At 45.9% G+C, this 24,484-nt stretch overlaps 1 protein-coding gene across 3 annotated transcripts in view; it reads right to left on the bottom strand.

Moving 5' to 3' along the window:
- Window positions 1-24,484, bottom strand: part of LOC121532284 (protein-methionine sulfoxide oxidase mical3a-like) — a 176,077-nt gene that overhangs the window by 76,357 nt on the left and 75,236 nt on the right. For all 3 annotated transcript variants that reach the window (XM_045205019.1, XM_041838136.2, XM_045205017.1), the window contains 5 exons: window positions 2,412-2,797; window positions 1,924-2,131; window positions 1,592-1,708; window positions 1,218-1,319; window positions 371-526 (listed from right to left, as the gene is read on the bottom strand). In XM_045205019.1, coding sequence (XP_045060954.1) covers window positions 371-526; window positions 1,218-1,319; window positions 1,592-1,708; window positions 1,924-2,131; window positions 2,412-2,690 — 862 coding nt within the window. In that variant the 5' untranslated portion in view covers window positions 2,691-2,797. The remainder of the gene's footprint in view (window positions 1-370; window positions 527-1,217; window positions 1,320-1,591; window positions 1,709-1,923; window positions 2,132-2,411; window positions 2,798-24,484) is intronic.

The raw sequence follows: 24,484 nt of genomic DNA, 5'->3' as shown, positions 1-24,484 counted from the left end.
TGAATACTTATCTAAATTAGATATCTGTAATTAATTTTCAATAAATTAGCTAACATTTATAAAAACATGTGTGTAGATGGGTGAGAAAAAAAATCTATTTAATCAATTTTGAATTCAGGCTGTAACACTAAATGTGGAATAAGTCAAGGGGTATGAATACTTTCTGAAGACACTGTATGTGCTCATCAGCTATTACTTTTTTTTGTGTATCACCTAATCCATAGGCTCTAAATCTATAACAATCTATACAACTTTACTTAAAGCCTAGAGTTACAATGTTTATAAGTTGTTATAAGCACCTATGAGCCTTTATAACATCTTATAACGAGGGTTATTACATGTTAGGTCTCCCTAAGGATAAATGACTGACCCGTGGCTTCCCGGAGGTCCTGGAAGAACTTCTGGTTGAAGATGAAGGCCACTCCGCTGATCTCCTCCACCTTGGCCTCGGCCGTGGTGTTCCTGTTGATAAAGTTGGCAGTGATGGCGATGGCCAACTTGCCTCGGAACTCCTTCCTCCTGAACCCTGTTTGGAGACAGGATGTAAACGTTAGACTGGGGTCAGAGTCATTATGTAGACAGTGAATATGTCAGCATTCTTTGTTAGGTTCAGAAATGAAGAGAACATTGCCTTGTATTACACACTACTCACATGTTTGTAAAAGAGACGGGAGAAAAAAGGTGGTGCTTGTTAGGCTTTGATGCACACTGTCATTGACTGACTATCAATGTAACTGCAATACTTTTTAATAATCTCATGTAAGATTGCGGGCTGAGTACGGACACTGTATGCAGTGACTACTGCGTAGCCCTGAGGGAAACTGCTTCCCCCTCCCCTCTAGAGTGAATCTCTAAAGTGGTTTCAGCAGGCACCAGCAGCAGCAGAGGAGAGGGGTCAGAGCAGTCCACACACTACAGGGCTCCTAATGCTGCTTGTGAGGGATGTTAGCTCATACAGGAAACAGGTTCCTGCTCCGCTCCAGTGAGAGGCCACGGAGGAGTGCTCTCTGAAAACGGATAGAGTGAGGCAGGAAGAAAGAAAGAAAGAAAGAAAGAAAGAAAGAAAGAAAGAAAGAAAGAAAGAAAGAAAGAAAGAAAGAAAGAAAGAAAGAAAGAAAGAAAGAAAGAAAGAAAGAAAGAAAGAAAGAAAGAAAGAAAGAAAGAAAGAAAGAAAGAAAGAGAGAGAGACTCATGTTGAACCACGTGTTGCTTTTTACCTGCCAGCGTGTTTCTTCTTCCGTCTGCACCGATGATGACATCAAACTCCAACTCGTTGACTGGGTGTGTCCTGGGATGGACCTCAGCCCTCCACCCTATACCTGCAAAAACACACCATGGGAAAAATAAGTATGACAAGACATGTAACGTTGTATTATTTAGCATATGATTTGACTTTTTCCTTCACTGACAACCATGGAGGATGAGGGAGAGCTCTCTGTTAGCACTGTGGCATACAGTAACAGTACAGTAACATATGGCCCTTCCTTGTTCCCATAATGTCTGGCTGTAGAGCAGTCATGTCATATGACAGGGGTCTTAATGCAGTCATGTGACAGGGGTCTATAGAGCAGTCACTTTACAAGGGTCTTACTCTCGTTCTCCTGGTCCTCGGGGGGCTCGATGAGACCCTTGAACTCCACGTTGACGTGGATCTCGATGCCCAGGAGCAGGGCCACCTTCAGCAGCATCAGCTGGAGTTGACGGATACCTGCACAGAGAGTCAGACAGATTAGAGGAGAACATTTATTAGCTTCAACAACCAAAAAGACTGCAATGTTCCAGCTGATCGATAGTCCTGGAAAGCACCAGAAGTCTTCTCCTAATATATGATAATGCTGTACACAGTAAAACATGAAATCATTTAAACCCTTTTCTAAAAGACAGAGAGTAGGAAATGGGAGTAGGATAGTCTTATCCACTCACTGATATGGTCGATGGCTCCGGCGCAGAACTTTCCGTGGAATTTCTTTGCCCCGAGGCCCCTGAGGTCCTGGATGGTGAAGGGCCACAGGTGGAGCACGTTGTTCCTGGAGAAGGCATCTCTCTTCTCCAGCAGCACCACCTTGGCCCCCAGGAAGCCCAGCTCGATAGCCGTCCGCAGGCCACATGGTCCCGCCCCGATGATCAGACACTGAGGAAGGGGAAAATGTCTCATATACTAGAGTTGGCTGATATAAAAATATGATTGAATATTGGCGATATATAGATTATCGCGAAATATAGTTTATAAGTATATATCATTTATTTAGTATTTATTAATATATTTTTTATTACAATATTCAACAAGGGCAAATAGACAATATTACAATGTGGATATCGGCCCAACCGTATTATATACAGAACAATTCTCTCTGAGGTACTTTGAACAAGGATCTGAGACAGAAAAAAAGTCACATCATTGCATACTGTACCTTAGAGTTGGCACATGCTCGTCCCTTCTTATACTCCTTCTGGCCGGCCCGCTTGTCTAGCTTAGCCCAGAGCGCCTTGGCCTTCCAGTAGTTGAGCTTGGACTTGAGCTTGTGGTAGAAGACCCGGTACTCGCAGGGCTTGAGATCCAGATGGTCACAGAGCTCCTGGAAGGCCTTGAGCGTGCCCTTACAGGTGGAGGCCTGGGCGAAGCGGTCAAACATGACGTGGGCAGGGTTCACCCTCTCCCCTGTGGTGGTGAAGCCTCCAGGATCCCCCATGGTCCTGCACCCCTCTCAGGGGCCTCTGGTCAGGCCCCAGCCCCCTGGCTCTAGCACGCACTCTGCTCCGGTGAGGCCTTTAGCTCCCTGCCTCAGGCATCTTCGTTCTGTCAGGGAGAGAGACGACAAGCACAATGATTACTGAGTTAGGAGAATGTCTGCATATTTCACAAGGTCATCAAGACACATTACTGAGGCTGATTTGGAACTTCCTTAAATGATCTTCAATAAGAATTTCTGGACATACCACAGGTGACAGTGTAGAGGAGTGATCCAACAGGATCTAATGGGATATCATTTTCCATTACTGCGGGATTCCTGCAGCATATCAAGTCCACTGCATCATAAACAGGGTATGGAAGATTGGCCTACTCAGCTATAAATGCCAGAACATCAAACAAAATATCCATAGGCTGATTGTACATGAGAATTTGAATTGCTCCAATTAAAATCTATTTATGAATCCATATCACGCTGTTCAGCCTTTGACTGACCCTTCCTTGCCTTTCCTCTCCTTTCATCACAAGCATCAGTTGTGACTGCTAGCCATTATGTAGGTGAAATCCCTCCGTGATCAACTACAAGACAGCCTCTTTGACATAAATGCAATGTTTGTAAGGAGGTAGCCTACCTAGCCAGCCAACCAAAGAGTGGTTACCTCAGGTCTTAGATGTTTGTTGCAGTGCCAATGTTTGCTGACTGTTTTTTGCTGACTGTGTTTGCTGACTGGCGAGGGCTTCTGTGGCCACAGGACCTTAACCCTGTTATCTAGGAATGAGGCCACTGTCACCGGAGACAGGAAGTCCACTGAACACACAGGCCAAACAGGAAAAGCAACAGGGGCACCAGTGAGCACAGCACGCCACTCTCAGTGGTACAGGAGTTCAGATTCTAGACACAGGATGTCTTTCCTTCTTTCATCCCAAAACACTTTCATAAAAAATAAAAAAACTCCCATTCATTCAGCTTGTGGTTTAATGGCATCAACCGTAGGCACCAGGCAATGTCTCTTGTTTATGAATGTTCACTTTCCCCTGTTCTGTTGTGTTCACCTGCTTAAACATGCAGTGTGGTTTTAAATGTTCTTGTTCCAGCTCTTTCAGCTCAGGGGAGAGTTCCCTCCCACATGTTGGTGTCTATAAATCAGCTGTCAGGTCTGGAATGTCTCTCTGTCTACTCTCTTCAAGACTGGATTAAAGTGCAGACTGTGCCCTTTAAAACAGCCATAAGCCATATTTTACTAGTTCAATGCAGTGCACAGAAAGGATGAAGAGAAAGCATGAGCAATGCAAACTAGTCAGCAGTGAATGAAAGGCAACAGCTCTGTACTGAACTCTACTGTGTTTGATCCAACCATGTTTCTGAGCAATTGGTGAGTTGGTGGTGTTCAGGTTTCGGATTTCCCCCTGTTTTTTCAGGTTTTCAGGTAGGCTACACAACAATGCCAAAACCACATCAGGAGACCACTTTTGAGGTCTGGGAAACATCTGTGATTTATTTTTATTTTTTTATGTACCTACCCTTTAATTCAAGTGCACATTCACCTAGCACTGTTGTTTGGTTAGCTGTGTTTCTGTAGCACACGTGATGGAGTATGCAAAACAAATGCCCACTCTATTAATGCAAATAATCCTGATATGATTCTGGCAGGTAAGCTAGGACAGCAGAGTCCCTGCCCATCTACCGAAAACTTCTGAAACCCTACCTCTTCAAAAAGTATCCCAATGCCGTTCTATTCATTCTATTTCTATGGCAGCACATGCGGTCAAGAGTGTACGCGTTACTATTCAAACAGTTATTTCGGTGACCGCGGTCATTTGGCTGGCCAATTACAGTCATCCAAAATTCCATGACCGTCACAGCCCTAGTGGTGGCAACAATTTAGCAGTGGTGGTGTGTCACAGCTAAATGAATACAGTGGGAAACACTGCTGTCCTAGGACCTGTCAGTGTCAAACGTCCCAGTGAGGGGATGGATGGGACAAATTCACCAGAATTAGCTAGTCCATAGAATTCCAGAATCCAAACCAATTCACCAAGAATATGAACTGCCATGGTTAATACTTTAACAGCTCTAGAGACAGGTCTGAGTTTTACTGAAGGTTTGAAGTCATGGCTACAGATACTAGACTGCTAGTAGATTATTATAATATACTTTAACTTAACATTTTTTTAACTGCATGCCTACACACACACACACACACACACCCTGGCAGTGGGCACACGTACAAACGGTACAGCCTATCATGTACAACCTGAAATGGTCCCTCTTCACCGACAGCGTGGTGAAGAAGATGCAACAGCGACTTTTCAACCTCAGGAGGCTGAAGAAGAACCTAAAACCCTCACAAACTTCTACAGACGCATCATCGAGAGCATTCTGTCGGGCTGTATCACCGCCTGGTACGGCAACTGCACCGTCCGCAACCGCAGGGCTCTCCAGAGGGTTGTCTGGTCAGCCCAACGAATCACTGGGGTCACACTGCCTGCTCTCCAGGACATCTACAGCACCCGGTGTCACAGGAAGACCAAGGAGATCAAAGACCTCAGCCACCTGATCCACAGCCTGTTCACTCCGCTACCATCTAGAAGGCGGAGACAGTACAGGTGCATCAAAGTTGGGACCGAGAGACTGATTAACAGCTTCCGTCCACAGGCAATCAAACTGTTAAACAGTCAGCACTAGCCAGTCCCCGCCCAGTACCCTGCCCTGAACCTTAGAGACTGCTGCCCTATGTACATAGAGTCACTGAACACCGGTTACTTAAATAATGTTTACATACTGTTTTACCCACTTTATATGTATATACTTTATTCTAGTCAAGACTCATCCTATATAACTAATGCTGTACAAACCTTTTCTATTCATATACTGTCCATACACAAAATTATATTAAATATATACACACACATATAGTACCAGTCAAAAGTTTGGACACACCTATTCATTCAAGGGTTTTTCTTTCTTTTTACTATTTTCTACCTTGTAGAATAATAGTGAAGACATCAAAACTATGAAATAACACATATGGAATCATGTAGTAACCAAAAAAGTGTTAAACAAATCAACATTTATTTTAGATTCTTCAAAGTAGCCACCCTATGCCTTGATGAAAGCTTTACACACTTTTGAAATTCTCTCAACCAGCTTCGTGATGAATGCTTTTCCAACAGTCTTGAAGGAGTTCCCACATATGCTGAGCACTTGTTGGCTGCTTTTCCTTCACTCTGCAGTCCAACTCAACCCAAACCATCTCAATTGGGTTGAGGTCGGGTGATTGTGGAGGCCAGGTCATCTCATGCAGAACTCCATCGCTCTCCTTCTTGGTCAAATATCCCTTACACATATCCTGGAGGTGTGTTGGGTCATTGTCCTGTTGAGAAACAAATGATAGTCCCACTAAGCGCTGGCGAATCGCTGCAGAATGCTGTGGTAGCCATGCTGGTTAAGTGTGCCTTAAATTCGAAAAATAAATCACAGACATTGTCACCAGCAAAGCACCATCACACCTCCTCCTCCATGCTTCAAGGTGGGAACCACAGGCGGAGATCATCCGTTCACCTACTCTGCATCTCACAAATACACGGCGGTTGGAACCAAAAATCTCAAATTTGGACTCATCAGACCAAAAGGACAGATTTCCACCGGTCTAATGTCCATTGCTCGTGTTTCTTGGCCCAAGCAAGTCTCTTCTTCTTATTGGTGTCCTTTAGTAGTGGTTTATTTGCAGCAATTCAACCATGAAGGCCTGATTCCTGCAGTCGCCTCTGAACAGTTGATGTTGAGACGTGTCTGTTACTTGAACTCTGTGAAGCATTTATTTGGGATGCAATTTCTGAGGCTGGTAACTCTAATTAACTCTGGGTCTTCCATTCCTGTGGTGGTCCTCATGAGAAACAGTTTCATCATAGTGCTTGATGGTTTTTGCGACTGCACTTGAAGAAACGTTCAAAGTTCTTGAAATTTTCAGGATTGACTGACCTTCATGTCATAAAGTAATGATGGACTGTCGTTTCTCTTTGCTTATTTGAGCTGTTCTTGCCATAATATGGACTTGGTCTGTATACCACCCCTACCTTGTCACAACACAACTGATTTGGCTCAAACACATTAAGAAGGAAAGAAATTCCACATATTAACTTTGAAAAAGGCACATCTGTTAATTGAAATGCATTCCAGGTGACTACCTCATGAAGCTGGTTGAGAGAATGCCAAGAGTGTGCAAAGCTGTCATCACGGCAAAGAGTGGCTACTTTGAAGAATCTCAAATATAAAATACATTTTGATTTGTTTAACACTTTTTTGGTTACTACATGATTCCATATGTGTTATTTCATAGTTTTGATGTCTTCACTATTATTCTACAATGTAGAAAATAGTAAAAAAAAAAAAAAAAAAAAATGGAATGAGTAGGTGTGTCCAAACTTTTGACTGGTACTGTATATGTACATATATATATATATATATATACACACATACATACATATACTACATACATACATACATACATACATACATACATACATACATACATACATACATACATACATACATACATACACACATACACACATACATACAGTGCATTCGGAAAGCATTTAGACCGCTTGACTGTATCCACATTTTGTTACGTTACAGCCTTAATCTAAAATTGATTTATTTATTTTTTCCCCTCATCAACCTACACACAATACCCCATAATGACAAAGCAAGTTTTTTAGAAATGTCTGAAAATTCATATAAAATGGAAATATAACATTTACATAAGTATTCAGACCCTTTATTCAGTACTTTGTTGGAGCACCTTTGGCAGCGATTACAGCATCTAGTCTTCTTGGGTATGACACTACAAGCTTGGCACACCTGTATTTGTGGAGTTTCTCCCATTCTTCTCTGCAGATCCTCTCAAGCTCAGTCAGGTTGGATGGGAAGCGTCGCTGCACAGCTGTTTTCAGGTCTCTCCAGAGATGTTAGATCGGGTTCAAGTCCAGGCTCTGGCTGGGCCTCTCAAGGACATTCAGAGACTTGTCCCGAAGCCACTCCTGCGTTGTCTTGGCTGTGTGCTTAGGGTCGTTGTCCTGTTGGAAGGTGAACCTTCGCCCCAGTCTGAGGTCCTGAGCGCTCTGGAGCAGGTTCATCAAGGATCTCTCTGTACTTTGCTCCGTTCATTTTTCCCTCGATCCTGACTAGTCTCTCAGTCCCTCCTGCTGAAAAACATCCCCACAGCATGATGTTGCCACCACCATGCTTCACCGTAGGGATGGTGCCAGGTTTCCTCCAGACGTGAAGCTTGGCATTCAGGCCAAAGAGTTCAATGTTGGCTTCATCAGACCAGAGAGTCTTGTTTCTCATGGTCTGAGAGTCTTTTAGGGGCCTTTTGGCAAACTCCAAGCGGGCTGTCATGTGCCTTTTACTGAGGAGTGGCTTCCATCTGGCCACTCTACCATATAGGCCTGATTGGTGGAGTGCTGCAGAGATGGTTGTCCTTCTGGAAGTTTCTCCCATCTCCACAGAGGAACTCTGGAGCTCTGTCAGAGTGACCATCGGGTTCTTGGTCACCTCCCTGACTAAGGCCCTTCTCCCCCGATTGCTCTTGGAAGAGTCTTGGTGGCTCCAAACTTCTTCCATTTACAGTCCTCATGTAGCTCAGTTGGTAGAGCATGGCGCTTACAACGCCAGGGTTGTGGGTTTGATTCCCACGGGGGGCCAGTATGAAAAATGTATGTACTCACTAACTGTAAGTCGCTCTGGATAAGAGTGTCTGCTAAATGACTAAAAATGTAAATGTAAATTTAAGAATGATGGAGGCCACTGTGTTCTTGGGGACCTTCAATGCTGCAGAATTGTTTTGGTACCCTTCCCCAGATCTGTGCCTCGACACAATCCTGTCTCGGAGCTCTACGGACAATTCCTTCGACCTCATGTTTTGGTTTTTGCTCTGACATGCACTGTCAACTGTGAGACCTTATATAGACAGGTGTGTGCCTTTCCAAATCATGTCCAATCAATTGATTTTACCACAGGTGGACTCCAATCAAGTTGTAGAAACATCTCAAGGATGATCAATGAAAACAGCATGCACCTGAGCTCAATTTCGAGTCTCATAGCAAAGGGTCTGAATACTTATGTAAATAAGGTATTTCTGTAAAAAAAAAAATATATACATTTGCAAAAATTTCAAAAACCAGTTTTTGCTTTGTCATTATGGGGTATTGTGTGTATATTGATGAGGGGAAAAAACGATTTAATCAATGTTATATTAAGGCTGTAACGTAACAAAATGTGGATAAAGTCAAGGGGTCTGAATACTTTCCGAATGCACTGTATATATTAATTAATTCCGGACTCTGACACTGCCCGTTCTGATATTTCTTAATTTTTTTCTTCTTGGATTATGTGTGTTTTGTTTTGTATTGCTAGGTATTACTGCACTGTTGGAGCTAGAAACACACGCATTTCCCTGCACCTGCAATAACATCTGCAAATCCCTGTACGCGACCAATAAACTTTGATTTGATAATGTGGCTTCTGAAGGTCTCACGTCTACTGTTGAAAACCAGCTCATGGAAAAACTGTCCCTGACTCCAGCAGATGAAAGACAAGAGTGTGAGGCAGGAACAGGGGTCTTCTAATCGCTGTTTCACACCCTGCCAACTCCTCACCGCTGTCAAAACAACTAGGCTTGCCCTCTCAGCTCTGGAAGTGCAGTGCAAGCAGAGGTGGCCTCTCCATATTGGCCCCCATATCCCTTTCCTCGACACCACCTCCATGCTTGTACTCTCCCTAAATACCTCAAAGGGCTCCTTGAGAAGGCTTTCTGCACCTGTGGGTTCAGTCTGTGTGGGTTCACCTGCTGATGTACACTAGCCACCTGCATAGGTGGACTGGTTCAGTTCCTCCCTGTAACTTGGATAACCTCTGAAATATACCAGCAGCAGACTAGAACTATATAGTAGAACTATGAACCAGGAAGTATCTATTACTGGGATTCTCTGTTCATACAAGGTGTACGTTTCCTCAAACTGAAAGTAGTGGAACTTCAAAACACCTCTGAAATTACAGTCCTCAAGTTCCAAAAAGGAGTCTGTGTGCCCTGACTGCCCTCTATGGGAGATTCTTGGCTGAGAACAGGGGGTCAGAATAAGACTTTAAACAGCACAGGAGAGGGGAGAGGAGAACAGTCCCACTACTGGAACACTTTGAGGCCAAGAAAAACCAGAAAAGCAGAGTAAACATTTCCCAGACTCCATGTGGACAGAGTATCTTGGTCTCCTTGTTTGCTCTGGCAGGACAATATCACCCTTTTGAGACTGGCTGGAATTGAGCCGAGCCTGAAAGTTAACTTTAGAAGCTCTCACAGGGACTGAAGCATTTACTCTCAAGGTCCTGGAAACCCAAACCGCTAGGCTCTAGTCTGGAGAGGAGGACACACCATCACGCGAGATCATCAGGGGAGCAAGGAGCACTCCACCAGAATCACACCCCGTGGCACACTTCGCCTCTCTACAACCCAGAAACGACTAAAGTTTGGGGGGGTGGAGGTAGAGGGGGGGTGATTCAAGCCAGATGGTCAACACAGGATGTGCCATGTCACCAGTGTGCAGTATGCTACAGCGTGCTTCCAGAGAAGACTATAATTAGATGGGCTAGAGCAATGTGGATACTCATATTATCCACGCCATAGGAAATGCTGTGCATGCATCTCTATACATACAGTAGGTATAAATAAAACTCAGCACATTAAGAACTAGCCTATCAGTGTTGGGAACTTTTACCTTTATGGCACTGTTTACGAATGGGAGAAGGGCATTTACATTAAATCGTGGCCATTATAGAAATAGCTAAGTGACATCTAGAGTGAGAAAGGGTGGGATGGGAGAGACAGGAATGGGCCACTCAATGCAAACAATTCAAGCTTTTCCAAAGATGAATCCTGTGAATCAAGATGTTTATTGTGTAGGCCTACTCAGGTGTCCTTAAATTAGACCCCCAGCAGTGTTTCTATGGGTAAGAAACAAATGAAAGACCAAGAAGCAGCAAAACGTGTTTTGCATCATTCTCTGCCTCACAAAGCAAATATTTTGTGGCATCTGGACATATGGCAGGCTTTCACATGCACAAATAGTACACACACGCACACACACAAACACGTTAGCTCACACACACACACACAAATGTAAGGGTACACACACGCGCAAACACTCACAGACACACATACAAACACAATCAAGCAAACAAACACATCCATATGGTTTGCTTTTGTAGCTTTGAGGTTGGATTACATCACTCTCGTTAAAAAAAAAAGAGCAGATTACATGTTTGAATGGACATCATTCGCTGTCCATTGGTTGTTAGACATTCATTCATGACATATTTTATGTTGGGTCAGAGAGGATCTTGGAGAGATGGTCTGGGGTCCCAGACACAATAAACAGACTAAGTGTCCGGGCTTCAACCTAAGACTAAGTGTTCATTCTCCACTGCAGATGATCAAAGCCTTTAGACTGAGAAAGGAGCAAAGAAATAATCCAATTTCTCCTTCCCTATTTTCCCTTTGTCCTTTCCCTCTCTCCTCTTTTTCTTTGTTCCAGAAAGAAGCATTCTCCTGGTGAACTCCACGACGGGAGCCTCCAGAGACTGTTCCGGAATGGGCTCCCCATGCTCCAGACACTCTGCTGTCTGAACTAAAACACAGCATGATGACGGCATGATGTCATATACCCTCCACAGAGCAGTAAGGTGGTGTGGATGAAGTGGATAATCACAGTGGTACAGCTAGTGTGTCATCACACAATCATCTCTGCTGACCTTCTCTTGGTGCTCCTGGGATGAGACTATGTTTAAGGTAGTGTAGTCTCAGTGACAGACGAATAGCTTGTCAGCGCATGCGAAATGTGTTTCTAGAGTCTGAGATTGAAGGCAGAGGAACTGGGTACTGGAGCAAAATTGGACAAAGAAGGGTTAAATTAGGACGGTCAGGACACAAAACATGTTTAATTCTTGCTCACATTAGGTCTATGACTTTCCTTTTCTTTAGGCAAGTAGTTATGAAATTGTGCATATAGTTACATGACTGTAAGCATCATACAGTTAGTTACAGTATGGGTTGATTTAAGACCATTCTGAGAAAAGCAGTACTCCACATTCCAGTGGAAAACCGCCACCAACCTCCAGTCAGCCAGCCAGACGATAAGAACAAGATAAAGGTGTGATAAGCTCTGGAGAATTTGCGGAGAGAATGTGTGACTGTAGGACTGTAGGGCTCCACACTAATTAAAATACAATTACACAATTGGTTATGTGGAACCCAGGTCAAACTTGTTCAAAACAAAGGCATTATGACAGCAGTAACATGTCCTTATCCAACATCATATTAACATTCTCTGTGAAAATATGCAACTTACCTTAATGAGGTTATCAGAACAGTTTCAAGTTTTAATGTCACAAGCAAAAGTACAGTGAAATGCCTTTCTTGCAAACTCACAACCCAACAATGCAATAACAATGTAATACTAGAAAATTATCATGAGAAATAAGAAGAAATATGAAGAACACAATAAGTAGGCATAAGTAAGCATAATATATATACAGCAAAATCGGCCCGCGGCTGAATCTAGTTGATGATCCCTGACATACAGGGTCAGTTCCAATACCATATTTACACTGTGCAGGGATACGGAAGAGATGGAGGTAGATATGTAAAGGGATAAGGTGACTAAGGATATAAGATAAACTGAGTAGCAGCAGCTTGTATGTGTTATGCAGTTATGGGGCACATACAGACTATGGACCTGGACATACTACGTAAGTTCTATATCATTCTTTATCATTTGGGCAGGGATTTGTCTGTAAAAAGTGTCTCCAATGTGACATTGGGTGGCTACAGAGAGGCATTCGCCGGCTAACCGAGAAGCTAAACAAAAGGAGAGCCTCGTCACCAAGTTCACCGACATTGCTACAGCCCAGGCTAAGCACATCTCGGCGCTAAATCTCTTTCGCCCATTGGAGTGGTGAGCTGGGAAATACCGACCTGTTCCACTCCTCGGAGCAGGTTGCTTGCTCGACTCCGCTACATAGGGACTTGGCCAGTGTTGTTAGGTGAAAGGGCCGAAAGGAGCCACGACCTAGGCGGCCCCTTCCTGCCTTGTAAGATACGCTCTGCCTAACAACTAGCTTTGCGCCACTGGAAGTGGACTGTCCGGACCCGGGAACTAGCTTTGCCCTGGAGAACCTCCAGCAGCAGATAGCAGGCGAGCAGTCGCTACCCTCAAACAACCAGGCGACAACACCAGTTCCAGCCATGCATAACAATCCGAATCGCCTCCAGCTGGCAGCCAGACAATTCCCAACAGAGATCCACCACACCACCGCAGCATCGGTCCACTGAGCCAACGGAGGCCATCGTCGCTCCCCGCAACAGTCCCACTCTCTGAGGCAGCGGCCTGTCTCCAACAGGGACCCCCACACCACCGGGCTACGGAGGTACCAGTGCACCATGTCAACATAGCCCCGCCCCCAATCCAATTGAGAATCTGTGGTATGACTTAAAGATTGCTGTACACCAGCGGAACCCATCTAACTTGAAGGAGCTGGAGCAGTTTTCCCTTGAAGAATGGGCAAAAATCCCAGTGGCTAGATGTGTCAAGCTTATAGAGACATACCCCAAGAGACTTGCAGTTGTAATTGCTGCAAAAGGTGGCTCTACAAAGTATTGACTTTGGGGGGGGGGGTGAATAGTTATGCACGCTGTCATATTTCTTGTTTGTTTCACAATAAAACATATTTGGCATCTTCAAAGTGGTAGGCATGTTGTGTAAATCAAATGATACAAACCCCCCAAAAAAATCAATTTTAATTCCAGGTTGTAAGGCAACAAAATAGGAAAAATGTCAAGGGGGGATGAATACTTTCGCAAGCCACTGTACCTGAGGCTTACACTCTGGTAATACATGTGGGTTTGAATGACATTAAGCAGGATAGCTCCAAATGCCCTGAAACAAGACTTCATGGACCTGATGGGAACCCCAAAGTAAGCAGGCAAGCGGATACTTATCTCGGGTCCGCTACCCTCAATAGGCCGTGGGTCTAACCGCTTCAGCAGACTCCTCCACATGCACAACTGGCTGAAAACATACTGTGCCTCAGTGAAAGTGGCATTCATTGACAATTTCAACCGATTTTGGAAGCGGGAGGATTGTTTAAATGAAGACGGAAGACACCCAAACGGAGCACAGCGGCTGTTTGAACATAGCACATTCGCTAACCCAGTGACTCTCAGACAGCCCAAGCCCAGAGGTAATTCCCATTATTACTACTCAGTCCAGTGTATGTTCTGCTAGAAATGTGCTAGGGGTGGTAAAATCTCTAATCTAATTCCTGTTAAGTTACTTCCCCCCATTAGTACTGTTTGCTCTTGCTCTTCCAGTCTGCTGCCCCCCCCCCCCCTCTCAGACTGTACACTACCAGTCAAAAGTTTTAGAACACCTACTCATTCAATGGTTTTTCTTCATTTTTACTATTTTCTACATTGTAGAATAATAGTGAAGACATCAAAACTATGAAATAACACATATGGAATCATGTAGTAACCAAAAAAGTGTTCAACAAATCAAAATATGTTTTACATTTGAGATTCTTCAAATAGCCACCCTTTGCCTTGATGACAGCTTTGTACACTTGGCATTCTCTTAACCAGCTTCATGAGGTAGTCACCTAGAATGCATTTCAATTAACATGTGTGCCTTCTTAAAAGTTAATTTGTCGAATTTATTTCCTTCTTAATGCGTTTGAGCCAATCAGTTGTGTTGTCACAAGGTAGGGGGGGATATCTCTGGAGAGACCTGAAAATAGCTGTGCAGCAACGCTCCCCATCCAACCTGACAGAGCTAGAGAAGATCTGCAGTGAAGAATGGGAGAAACTCCCCAAATACAGGTGTGCCAAGCTTGTAGCGTCCTACCCAAGAAGACTCGAGGCTGTAGTCGCTGCCAAAGGTGCTTCAACAAAGTACTGAGTAAAGGGTCTGAATACTTATGTAAATGTGATATTTCAGTTTTTTTCTTTTTAATTGGCAAACATTTATAAAAACCTGTTTTTGCTTTGTCATTCTGGGGTATTGTGTGTAGATTGATGAGGGGAAAAAACAATGTAATCAATGTTAGAATAAGGCTGTAACGTAACAAAATGTGGAAAAAGTCAAGGGGTCTGAATACTTTCCGAACCACTGTACAGTATACTCAACTAGTGGTGTTTTTTCTATGGACCTCAGTGATCATTGTTTCATTGTCTGTGTCTTTAACACAAAGTTGCCTAAAACTAAACCACACCTTATCAGTGTCACAAGCCGGGCTAGAAACTCCGGTCTCAGATGTGGAGAGCTGGGGGTACTACCCCTTAGCCACAGAGGAGGTGTTGTAGGACCCAAATGAAACACCCAAGGCAATACTCCAGGCAAGTAGATTTAATGTTCCAAAACAGGAGGCAAAACAAAACAACTCCACGAGGGGAGAAAAACAAACTAAAGATAACTTTGAACAACTTACTAGGACTGACACGGTGGGACAAAGCAGGAGACACATAGTCAGGACGCAATAACCAAGTGAGAAACAAGGGGAAAACACACAGCTAAAATACACAAGGGGGAAACAAGGCACAGGTGACCTGGATCAAGCTAATTAGGACACATGAGGAAGAACTAAGGCAGAGGGGAAACACAGATGACCTCTAGAGGCCCGGAGACAAACAGGAGGCAGGAAGCTGACACACACGAGGAAGAACTAAGGCAGAGGGGAACACAGATGACCTCTAGAGGCCCGGAGACAAACAGGAGGCAGGAAGCTGACAGGACCCCCTCCTCTAGGAACGACTCCTGACGTTCCTTCCAGAACACCCTGGCCCCAGGGTGCGAAAATCTCGGATCAAACCTGGGTCCAGGATGTCCCTGGCTGGAACCCAGGAGCGCTCCTCCGGCCCGTAGCCCTCCCAGTCCACCAGATACTGCAGAGAGTTCTGGACCCTCCGGGAGTCCAGTATCCGGCGGACTGTGTAGGCTGGCTGGCCGTCAATGATCCTGGGAGGTGGCGGGGGGTCTGCGTGGGGGGGCAAAGGGAGAAGACAAGACAGGTTTAAGGAGTGAAACATGGAAAGTGGGGTTAACTCTAAGGGAGCGAGGAGAACCAAACGATACGACACAGGGTTAACCTTTCTAGCAATGCGGAAAGGCCCGATGTATCTCTGGGAAAGCTTCCTGGATTCGACCCGGAGGGGCAGGTTCTTAGTGGCCAACCAAACTCTCTGACCAGCTCGGAAACTAGGGGCCGTCCGGCGGTGGCGATTAGCCTGACTTTGGTATCTCTGGGAGGTCCGAAGGAGGGCACGCTGGCCTTCTTCCAGGTCCGCCTACAGCGTTGGACAAAGCGCTGGGCCGAGGGAACACCAACTTGCGCCTCCTCCTCTGGAAACAATGGAGGGTTGTAACCGAACTGGCATTCGAAGGGGGACAATCCGGTGGCTGAGGACTGGAGGGTGTTGTGGGCATATTCAGCCCAAATGATATAGGTGGCCCAAGACGTGGGATTACTGGCCGCCATACACCGCAGGGTGGTCTCCAGATCCTGATTAATCCGTTCCGTTTGGCCATTAGACTCTGGATGGAACCCCGACGATAGGCTGGCTGTGGCCCCAACAAGCCTGCAGAAGGCCCCCCAAAACCGGGACGAGAATGGGGACCTCGGTCAGAGACCACGTCCCAGGGGAATACCAAATATCCGGAAGACATGGTTCACGAGGAGCTCAGCAGTCTCCTTAGCCGAGGGCAGCTTGGGCAGGGGAATAAACCGGGCAGCCTTAGAGAACCGGTCTACCACCACTAGGATGACGGTGTTGCCCTGGGATAGAGGAAGTCCCGTAACAAAGTCCAGAGAAAGGTGTGACCATGGCCTTCGAGGAACAGGTAAGGGATGGAGCAGTCCCTGGGGTCGCTGGCGTGTCGACTTTCCCTGGTTGCACACAGGGCAGGCCTCGAACATAGACCTGCACGTCCTTCTTGATGGACGGCCACCAAAACCGCCGTCGGAGGAACTCCAGTGTGCGAGCACTGCCTGGATGGCATGTCAAGGGCGACTCATGACCCCACTGCAAGACGCGGCCCCGAACAGAGAGAGGAACGCACAGGCGACCGGCAGGACCACCGCCTGGATCGGGCTCCTGGACAAGAGCTTCTCGTACCCCTCTTTCTAGTTCCCACTGAAGAGGTGCGGCGATCCTAGACCTCGGAATAATCGATGCCAAGGGCTTCTCTTGTAACTCGGGAGAATAGACTCGAGACAGAGCATCCGGCTTGACGTTCTTGGTGCCAGGTCGGTAAGTCAGGAGGAACTGGAATCGATTAAAGAAAAGGGACCATCGTGCTTGCCGAGGGTTCATCCGCTTAGCCTGTTGGAGATATTCCAGGTTCTTGTGGTCTGTGAGAACCTGGAAAGGGTGCTGAGCCCCCTCAAGCCAATGGCGCCACTCTTCCAATGCCAGTTTTACCGCAAGCAACTCTAGATCCCCCACGTGGTAGTTGCGCTCGGCCTCAGACAGGCGGCGAGACATGAAGGCACAAGGGTGTAATCTCCCATCCGCACCCCTCTGTGACAGGACGGCTCCCACCCCCACCTCTGAGGCGTCCACCTCCACCACGAAAGGTCTCTCTGGGTCAGGGGTCACCAGAATCGGAGCAGACGTGAAGCGGCGCTTGAGATCCTCGAAGGCCCCTGCTGCTTCCGGACCCCAGTGAATCTTGGTCCCTCCTCCCTTGGTAAGCGTCGTCAAGGGGGCTACCACCGAGCTGAAATTCTTAATGAACTTCCGATAGAAGTTAGAAAAGCCAATGAACCGTTGAACCTCCTTGACCGTGGCAGGTGTGGGCCAATCGTGGACCGCCTTGACCTTCTTGGGATCCATCTCTAGGTGCCCGGGAGTGACAATAAACCCGAGAAACTGAGTCTGAGAAACATGAAATTCACACTTCTCAGGCTTAACGTAGAGGTGATTGTCAAGGAGCCTCTGGAGAACCCTGCTAACATGCCCCTCATGCTCCTTCAGTGACCTCGAGAAGATGAGGATATCGTCCAGGTACACGAAGACGAACAGATTAAGCATATCCCGGAGAACATCATTAATCAGGGCTTGGAATACTGCGGGGGCATTGGTGAGCCCGAACGGCATCACCCGATATTCATAGTGCCCCGTGGGCGTGTTGAACGCCGTCTTCCATTCGTCTCCTTGCCGGATCCGCAGCGAGATGGTAAGCATTGCGGAGATCCAGCTTAGTAAAAATGGAAGCCCCTTGAAGCAGCTCAAAAGCAGTGGCCATGAGAGGAAGGGGGGTATCGATTCCGAACCGTGATCTTGTTGAGTCCCCGGTAATCAATACAAGGCCTAAGACCCCGTCTTTCTTTTCAACAAAAAAGAAGCCCGCCCCAGCCGGGGAAGTAGAGGCATAGATGAGGCCGGCTGCCAAGGACTCCTTAATGTAGGTGTCCATAGCTGCGTGCTCGGGGGAGGACAAGGAAAAGATCCGACCTCTAGGAGGGCAGCACCCAGGGAGTAGATCAATGGCACAGTCATACGTGCGATGAGGCGGTAAGGAAGTAGCCCGGGCCTTGCTGAACACTGCCTTGAACCGATGGTAAACACTGGGGACTCGGGAGACGTCAACAGACTCTTGAAACTGGGTACTAGGGGCTGAGGGACTCTGTAGCATGCAGGTGAGTTGGCAGGCGGGACCCCAGCTTAGAATGGTGCCCGTAGGCCAGTCGATCTGGGGATTATGTCTGCATAGCCAAGGGTGACCCAGGATAATAGGATACTCGGGAGAGTCAATGAGATAGAAGGTCTCCTCCCTGCTGGTGTTGAGAGATGGTAAGTCGCAGGGGACTGAGTCGCCTCGGTAACCTTTCCTGGTTCCAGAGGTCTGCCATCTAAGGCTGTAACTGCCTGGGGTTGAGGAAGTAGTTGGGTAGGGATCTTAAGTTCCTTAGCCAAGGTTACATCCAGGAAATCACCTGCGGCACCGGAATCGATCATAGCCTGGACCCGATGCTGGTGGCCCCCCAGGACAGAGTGGCTGGAATAGCCAGGACAGCGTTAGTAGGAGGCGCTCTAACTCTCCCCATCACAGCCCTCCTGTAGCTGGGCGGGGACAGGCGTTTCCCCGAAAGCTCGGGGCAAGCGGAGCGGAAGTGGCCGGCAACCCCGCAGTAGAGGCACCGACGTTCCCTCATGCGACGTTCCCTTTCGTTGGGAGAAAGCCTGGAACGGCCTAACTGCATGCTCTCCGGGAATCCTGGAGCAGTTCAGGAGCCGGGGAAGCTCTGAATGACGGAGTCCAAACAGGAGAAACAGAGCTGCTCAGAGGAACTTGGGAATGAGACACCTGACGGCGAGCCGTTCTCCGCTCTCTTAGACGATTGTCCAGGCGGATGGCCAAGGCTATGAGGGACTCGAGATCACCAGCTGGTTCTCGGGTGGCTAACTCATCTTGAAGGGGCTCAGATAACCCTCCCTGAAAGCAGACCCTCAGCGCTTCATCATTCCATCCGCTCCTTGCTGCTATGGTCCGGAAATCAATGGCAAAATCTGCCGTGCTTCGGGGCCCCTGACGGAGAGACAGTAGGCGCTGGGAAGCCTCCCGCCCACTGACAGGATGATCGAACACCCGCTTGAACTCTTCTACAAATGCAGCGTGGGAGTCACAACAGGCCTCCTGGGACTGCCACACCGCAGAAGCCCAGGCGAGCGCCTTGTCTGAAAGAAGGGTAATGATGTAGGCAATCTTGGAACGGTCTGTGGGAAAACTTGAGGGTTGGAGCTCGTAGGTGAGGGAGCATTGGGTGAGGAAACCCTGGCAAGAGCTTGGATCCCCAGAAAAGGGCTTGGGAGGTGGTAGTCGGGGCTCCGCCAACCGAGACGACCTGTCATCACTGGGGGGTGACCTGGGGGAAGGGAGAGGACCAGGGAGGCGTTCAAAGAGCTGGCGGAGGGAACTCATCATTTCGGCCAGGAGTTGAGAATGACTAGCCATCAGCTCCTCTTGTCGGCTGAGAACGGCTTCATGGCGCTGGAAAGAAGCCTCATGTCGAGTGATCACCGCCAACAGGTCCGGGGAACTGAGTGTTTCTGGGTCCATGATTGACTTGGTTATTCTGTCACAAGCCGGGCTAGAAACTCCGGTCTCAGATGTGGAGAGCTGGGGGTACTACCCTTAGCCACAGAGGAGGTGTTGTAGGACCCAAATGAAACACCCAAGGCAATACTCCAGGCAAGTAGATTTAATGTTCCAAAACAGGAGGCAAAACAAAACAACTCCACGAGGGGAGAAAAACAAACTAAAGATAACTTTGAACAACTTACTAGGACTGACACGGTGGGACAAAGCAGGAGACACATAGTCAGGACGCAACAACCAAGTGAGAAACAAGGGGAAAACACACAGCTAAAATACACAAGGGGAAACAAGGCACAGGTGACCTGGATCAAGCTAATTAGGACACATGAGGAAGAACTAAGGCAGAGGGGAACACAGATGACCTCTAGAGGCCCGGAGACAAACAGGAGGCAGGAAGCTGACACACACGAGGAAGAACTAAGGCAGAGGGGAACACAGATGACCTCTAGAGGCCCGGAGACAAACAGGAGGCAGGAAGCTGACAATCAGTTTCTAAGAGAAACTTTAAACACTTCCATGAGCAAGGGTTCTTACATGACCTTTACCATTCAGGCTTACTTAGTGTTAATGACATTCCGGAAGCGGAACCTTTCTCTAGTATGTTTATCTATGTATCTGATAAACATACTCCTATGAAGAGATAAAGAATTAAAGATAGAGCCAACCCATGGTTCACGCCTGAACTTGCTGAGTTATTTCAGCTAAGGAACAAAGTTTAGTCTGAAGCCAGACATAGTGATAGCTCTGCTCTGGCTTACATTCAGACAACACAGAAACAAATGTACTATTTAATTATTTAATTTCTGACTCTCGTGGCGATCCAGGTAAGTTTTGGAAGGCTATTAAATCGCTAAAAAGAAGCAGCCACACCTCTCTGCCCAATGAGGTTCTATTTAACTCCAATACCGTAATGGACAAAACTGAAATAACTGACATGTTTAACCAGCAGTAGGCCATTTATTTGAAAGGGGAAATAGCAGCAATAAGGACAACTCTGAAAAGACTCTTCATGACACAAGCTCATCTCTGATGCACCCCTCTATTCAATCACTTGAACTTGCCTGCTACTCTAAATGGTGACACACTGTTCTCTCTTCCGCAAGTCACTACTAGGGAAGTTCTGGACTCTCTTTGTAATTGATGTTAAAAAGTCCACTGGGGAAGACATGCTTGAGTCGTGTCTTCTACGGCTTTCTGCACCTCTGATTGTGGAGCCCTTGACACGTATTTTTATCTATCCCATTCTCTTGGGCATTATTCCTAAGGTATGCCTTATTCTCCCGCTCCACAAAGGTGGTGATCACTGCCATTATTAATAACTGTCGCCCAATTTCAAAATGTTCATGTTTAGCTAAAATATTAGAACTGTTGGTAAATTCTCAGCTGCGGTCCTTTTTAGATAGAAAATGTATTTCTTAATGCTCACCAGTCAGGCTTTTAGTCCAGGACACCATCTTGGCTGCTTCTCTAGTCATAAATGACATAGTTAACACACTAGGCAGGAAACAGCACTGCGCTGCCCTTTATATTGATCTGTTGAAAGCATTCGATATGGTTGGTCATGCACTCCTGCTACGGAGGCTATCCAAAATTGGTTTAGACCAAGCGGGCTGCGGCTGGTTAAAAAATTACCTGCACGACAGAAGTAAATGTATATCTGCTGATGGAGTTCAGTCTAATTTTCTTAACATAACCAAAGGAGTGCCAAAAGGCTCAATACTAGGCCCTTTACTGTTCACTATGTACATTAATAATGTTGGTTTGTCTCTGAATAATAATAACTGGGGTCTACATCTCTATGTGGATGACACAGTTATTTATTCCCGTGGCCCCTCTGTGTAGCAGGCCATTAACGACCTTCAGCCCACACCGATCTTAAATTAGTGCGAAATGTTGATAAAACCAAGTTGATGTTGTTCTCCAGGTGTCGTAAAATTGACCCTAAAGATCTGCGTATCTGCACCTTGAAGGGAGCCCAAATTGAACAAGTCCCTCATTATAAGTATTTACATTGATAAGCTTTCTTTTAAAACACATTGAAAAACATACAAAGAAGCTGAGGATTAAGATCCGTTTCCTTTATAGAAATAAATTCTGCAATACTTTTGAAAACAGGTGGAAGATTGTTCAAGCATCGCTCCTCCCAGTACTTGACTATGGTGATATAATCTACATGGAAGCAGCAGCCTCTGGTTTAAAACCTTTACATTCAGTCTATCCCTCAGCCCTGCGTTTTATCACTGGAGACAATTTTTGTACACATCATTGCCTTTTATGTAGTTGTGTTTGCTGGGATTCTCTGACTACCAGAAAGGCCCAACATTGGCTGCTACTTGTATATAAAGCAGTTCTACAGAAACTCCAATACTACCTCACCTCACTTCTTAATTAGAAATCCAACCACCATCAGACTCAATCTCAAGACTGGCTGGTTCTAAACGGTTCCGCGGGTCTTCACAGAGTCCAGGATGACTGCTTTTAGTTATTGTGCCCCTAGCGCATGGAATGACCTGCAGGCCACTTTGAGGCTTGACTTTCTGGTCTCGAAGGGTCAGTTTGGGACTTGATGAATGTGGTGAAGGAGAACTGCACTTGTTTTCATTGATGTGTAATTTTATCTGTCGCTTTGGAATTTGATTTGTTGTAATGTGTAATTGTAAATGTAAAGTGTTATATTGAGACTGATCATGTTGATTTATTGTTCCCAGGGCACCCTTGTAAATGAGACCCTGGTGGTTAAATTAAAATACAGATTATTAATAAGATTACAGCCCTGAAGTCAATGGGTTGATGTATTGGGTTTAAGCCCTGGCCTCTACCATTTCTGTTTTAAATGAAATATACCAATTGTAAGCCTGTCAACAGCATCCCACAGATCTTACAGCTCCACATACAAGGGCAGTCTCAACCCTTTCACCTTTTTCAGCTTCCCCTGCTAAAGCAGACGGTTGTCTGTGTTCATTCAAAGGGCTATGAAAAGACAAGGATTCAGAGCACATGTAGTACACGCCATTTGTTGACTGTAACCAAAAACCACCTCTGGCAAAGACCGTATCCGAACAATCTGTCTTTCACATTTTATATTCAGGCAAAAACATATATTGACCCTTTATGGAGGGAACTAAGGACAGAGTGGAATTCCATTTTAATTCCTGCCAATTGAATTAGACATGGGATTTCTTCTGAATTGGAAAGCAATTGAATTCCAGATTTTTCATTAAATTCATCCCAACCTGGACTATGGATTTGTTAGGGAACTCAGTCACTGACAAACGAAAAAAATAATAATTGGGATTAGCCTACAGTAGTAACTCAACATCTCTTAACTACTCATTGGGAATATTTAGCAGCAACAAAGGATTACTCTTAACAAATGTCTATTAGTAACAGGAGCTGTGTAATCTGATTGTGTGGCCGGTGTGTGCTTGCTTTGTGGTGTCATGCCTCTACGTGCTCGATTACAGGAGCCAGTCAGTCACCTGGATTAGGCTACCTCTCAAATCTCAGTTTAGACACCACCTCCCTTCTAGCCTCCCAGCCCTGGGTTGTACCAGCCATTACAGCTGTCAATGCCAATCTTTCAAAGCATTTGCATACTTTACTGCAATAGTAGGGTGTGTGGTGGCGTATCTCCAGTTACTCATTAGATTAGATCCCTAGGAAACTAGGAAGCCCAATCTGAAACCTGGGAGCAAACAGAGCCATACAGCGAGTAGTTTCCTAGTTTCCAAGGCTTAGTCATGTCAACTGTGGAATGGTGGAGCCGGAGAGGAGGAGACCTCAGACCAAGAACATGTTTGCTTTTCATCATCTGTAATCCTTTTGTTTGTGAAAGAGTCACTTATTATGTGGGCCAAGCCATAATTCACCTCCTTACCAATAGCAATAATATTACAACACAGACTCTCTTTCTCTTGGTTTCCATCGTGAAATATCTCACTTGCCGTTCAGTGAGGTTATATGTTTTCCGTGACCATGTTCATGATACAAAACAAACACAGAATTTAAAAAAGGATCCCTGGAGGCTTTACCTCCCTCTCGCCACTTAGGCTAAGACGTATGATTGATAGGTTGGAGGTCCACACATGAACAGTAGCTAGGCTATATCCCACAGTATCATGACATACCTGCATAACACAGAGCAGCTAGTCTAAACTCCATTGGCTTTCGCAGTGGTCATGCATGGGAACCTACAGCTCTCTGCACTCTACTCCATTATTGGTCTTCATATTAATTACAAAGTCACTGTTTAAACTTTGGAGAGCCTCAGCAAATAGACGGAATTCCAGGCCGTTTGGCCGGGCGCTAAATATAAACACAAATGGTGCAGTAAATCATACAATCTTAAGAATGAGGAGTCAACTGCACTGTGACATTTCATGCATTTTGGGGTGAACTGCAAGATTTTGGTATGACGAAATCCTCGCAGAATTTGTGGTTATGACGTCCAGAGCCAAACGTGTTGTCTCCTGCCATGAAGATGGATTTTTCTAAGTAAGAGATCTTAAAAGCAGTGGTTGATTAAATACCTCTTGGTTGCAAAATTGTTGGAGAGTAAATAAATAAATGCAGTCAACTCACAGC

Source organism: Coregonus clupeaformis, chromosome 19, assembly GCF_020615455.1.
Source record: "Coregonus clupeaformis isolate EN_2021a chromosome 19, ASM2061545v1, whole genome shotgun sequence".
Lineage (NCBI taxonomy): Eukaryota > Metazoa > Chordata > Actinopteri > Salmoniformes > Salmonidae > Coregonus > Coregonus clupeaformis.
This window is presented reverse-complemented; position numbering and strand designations above follow the sequence as displayed.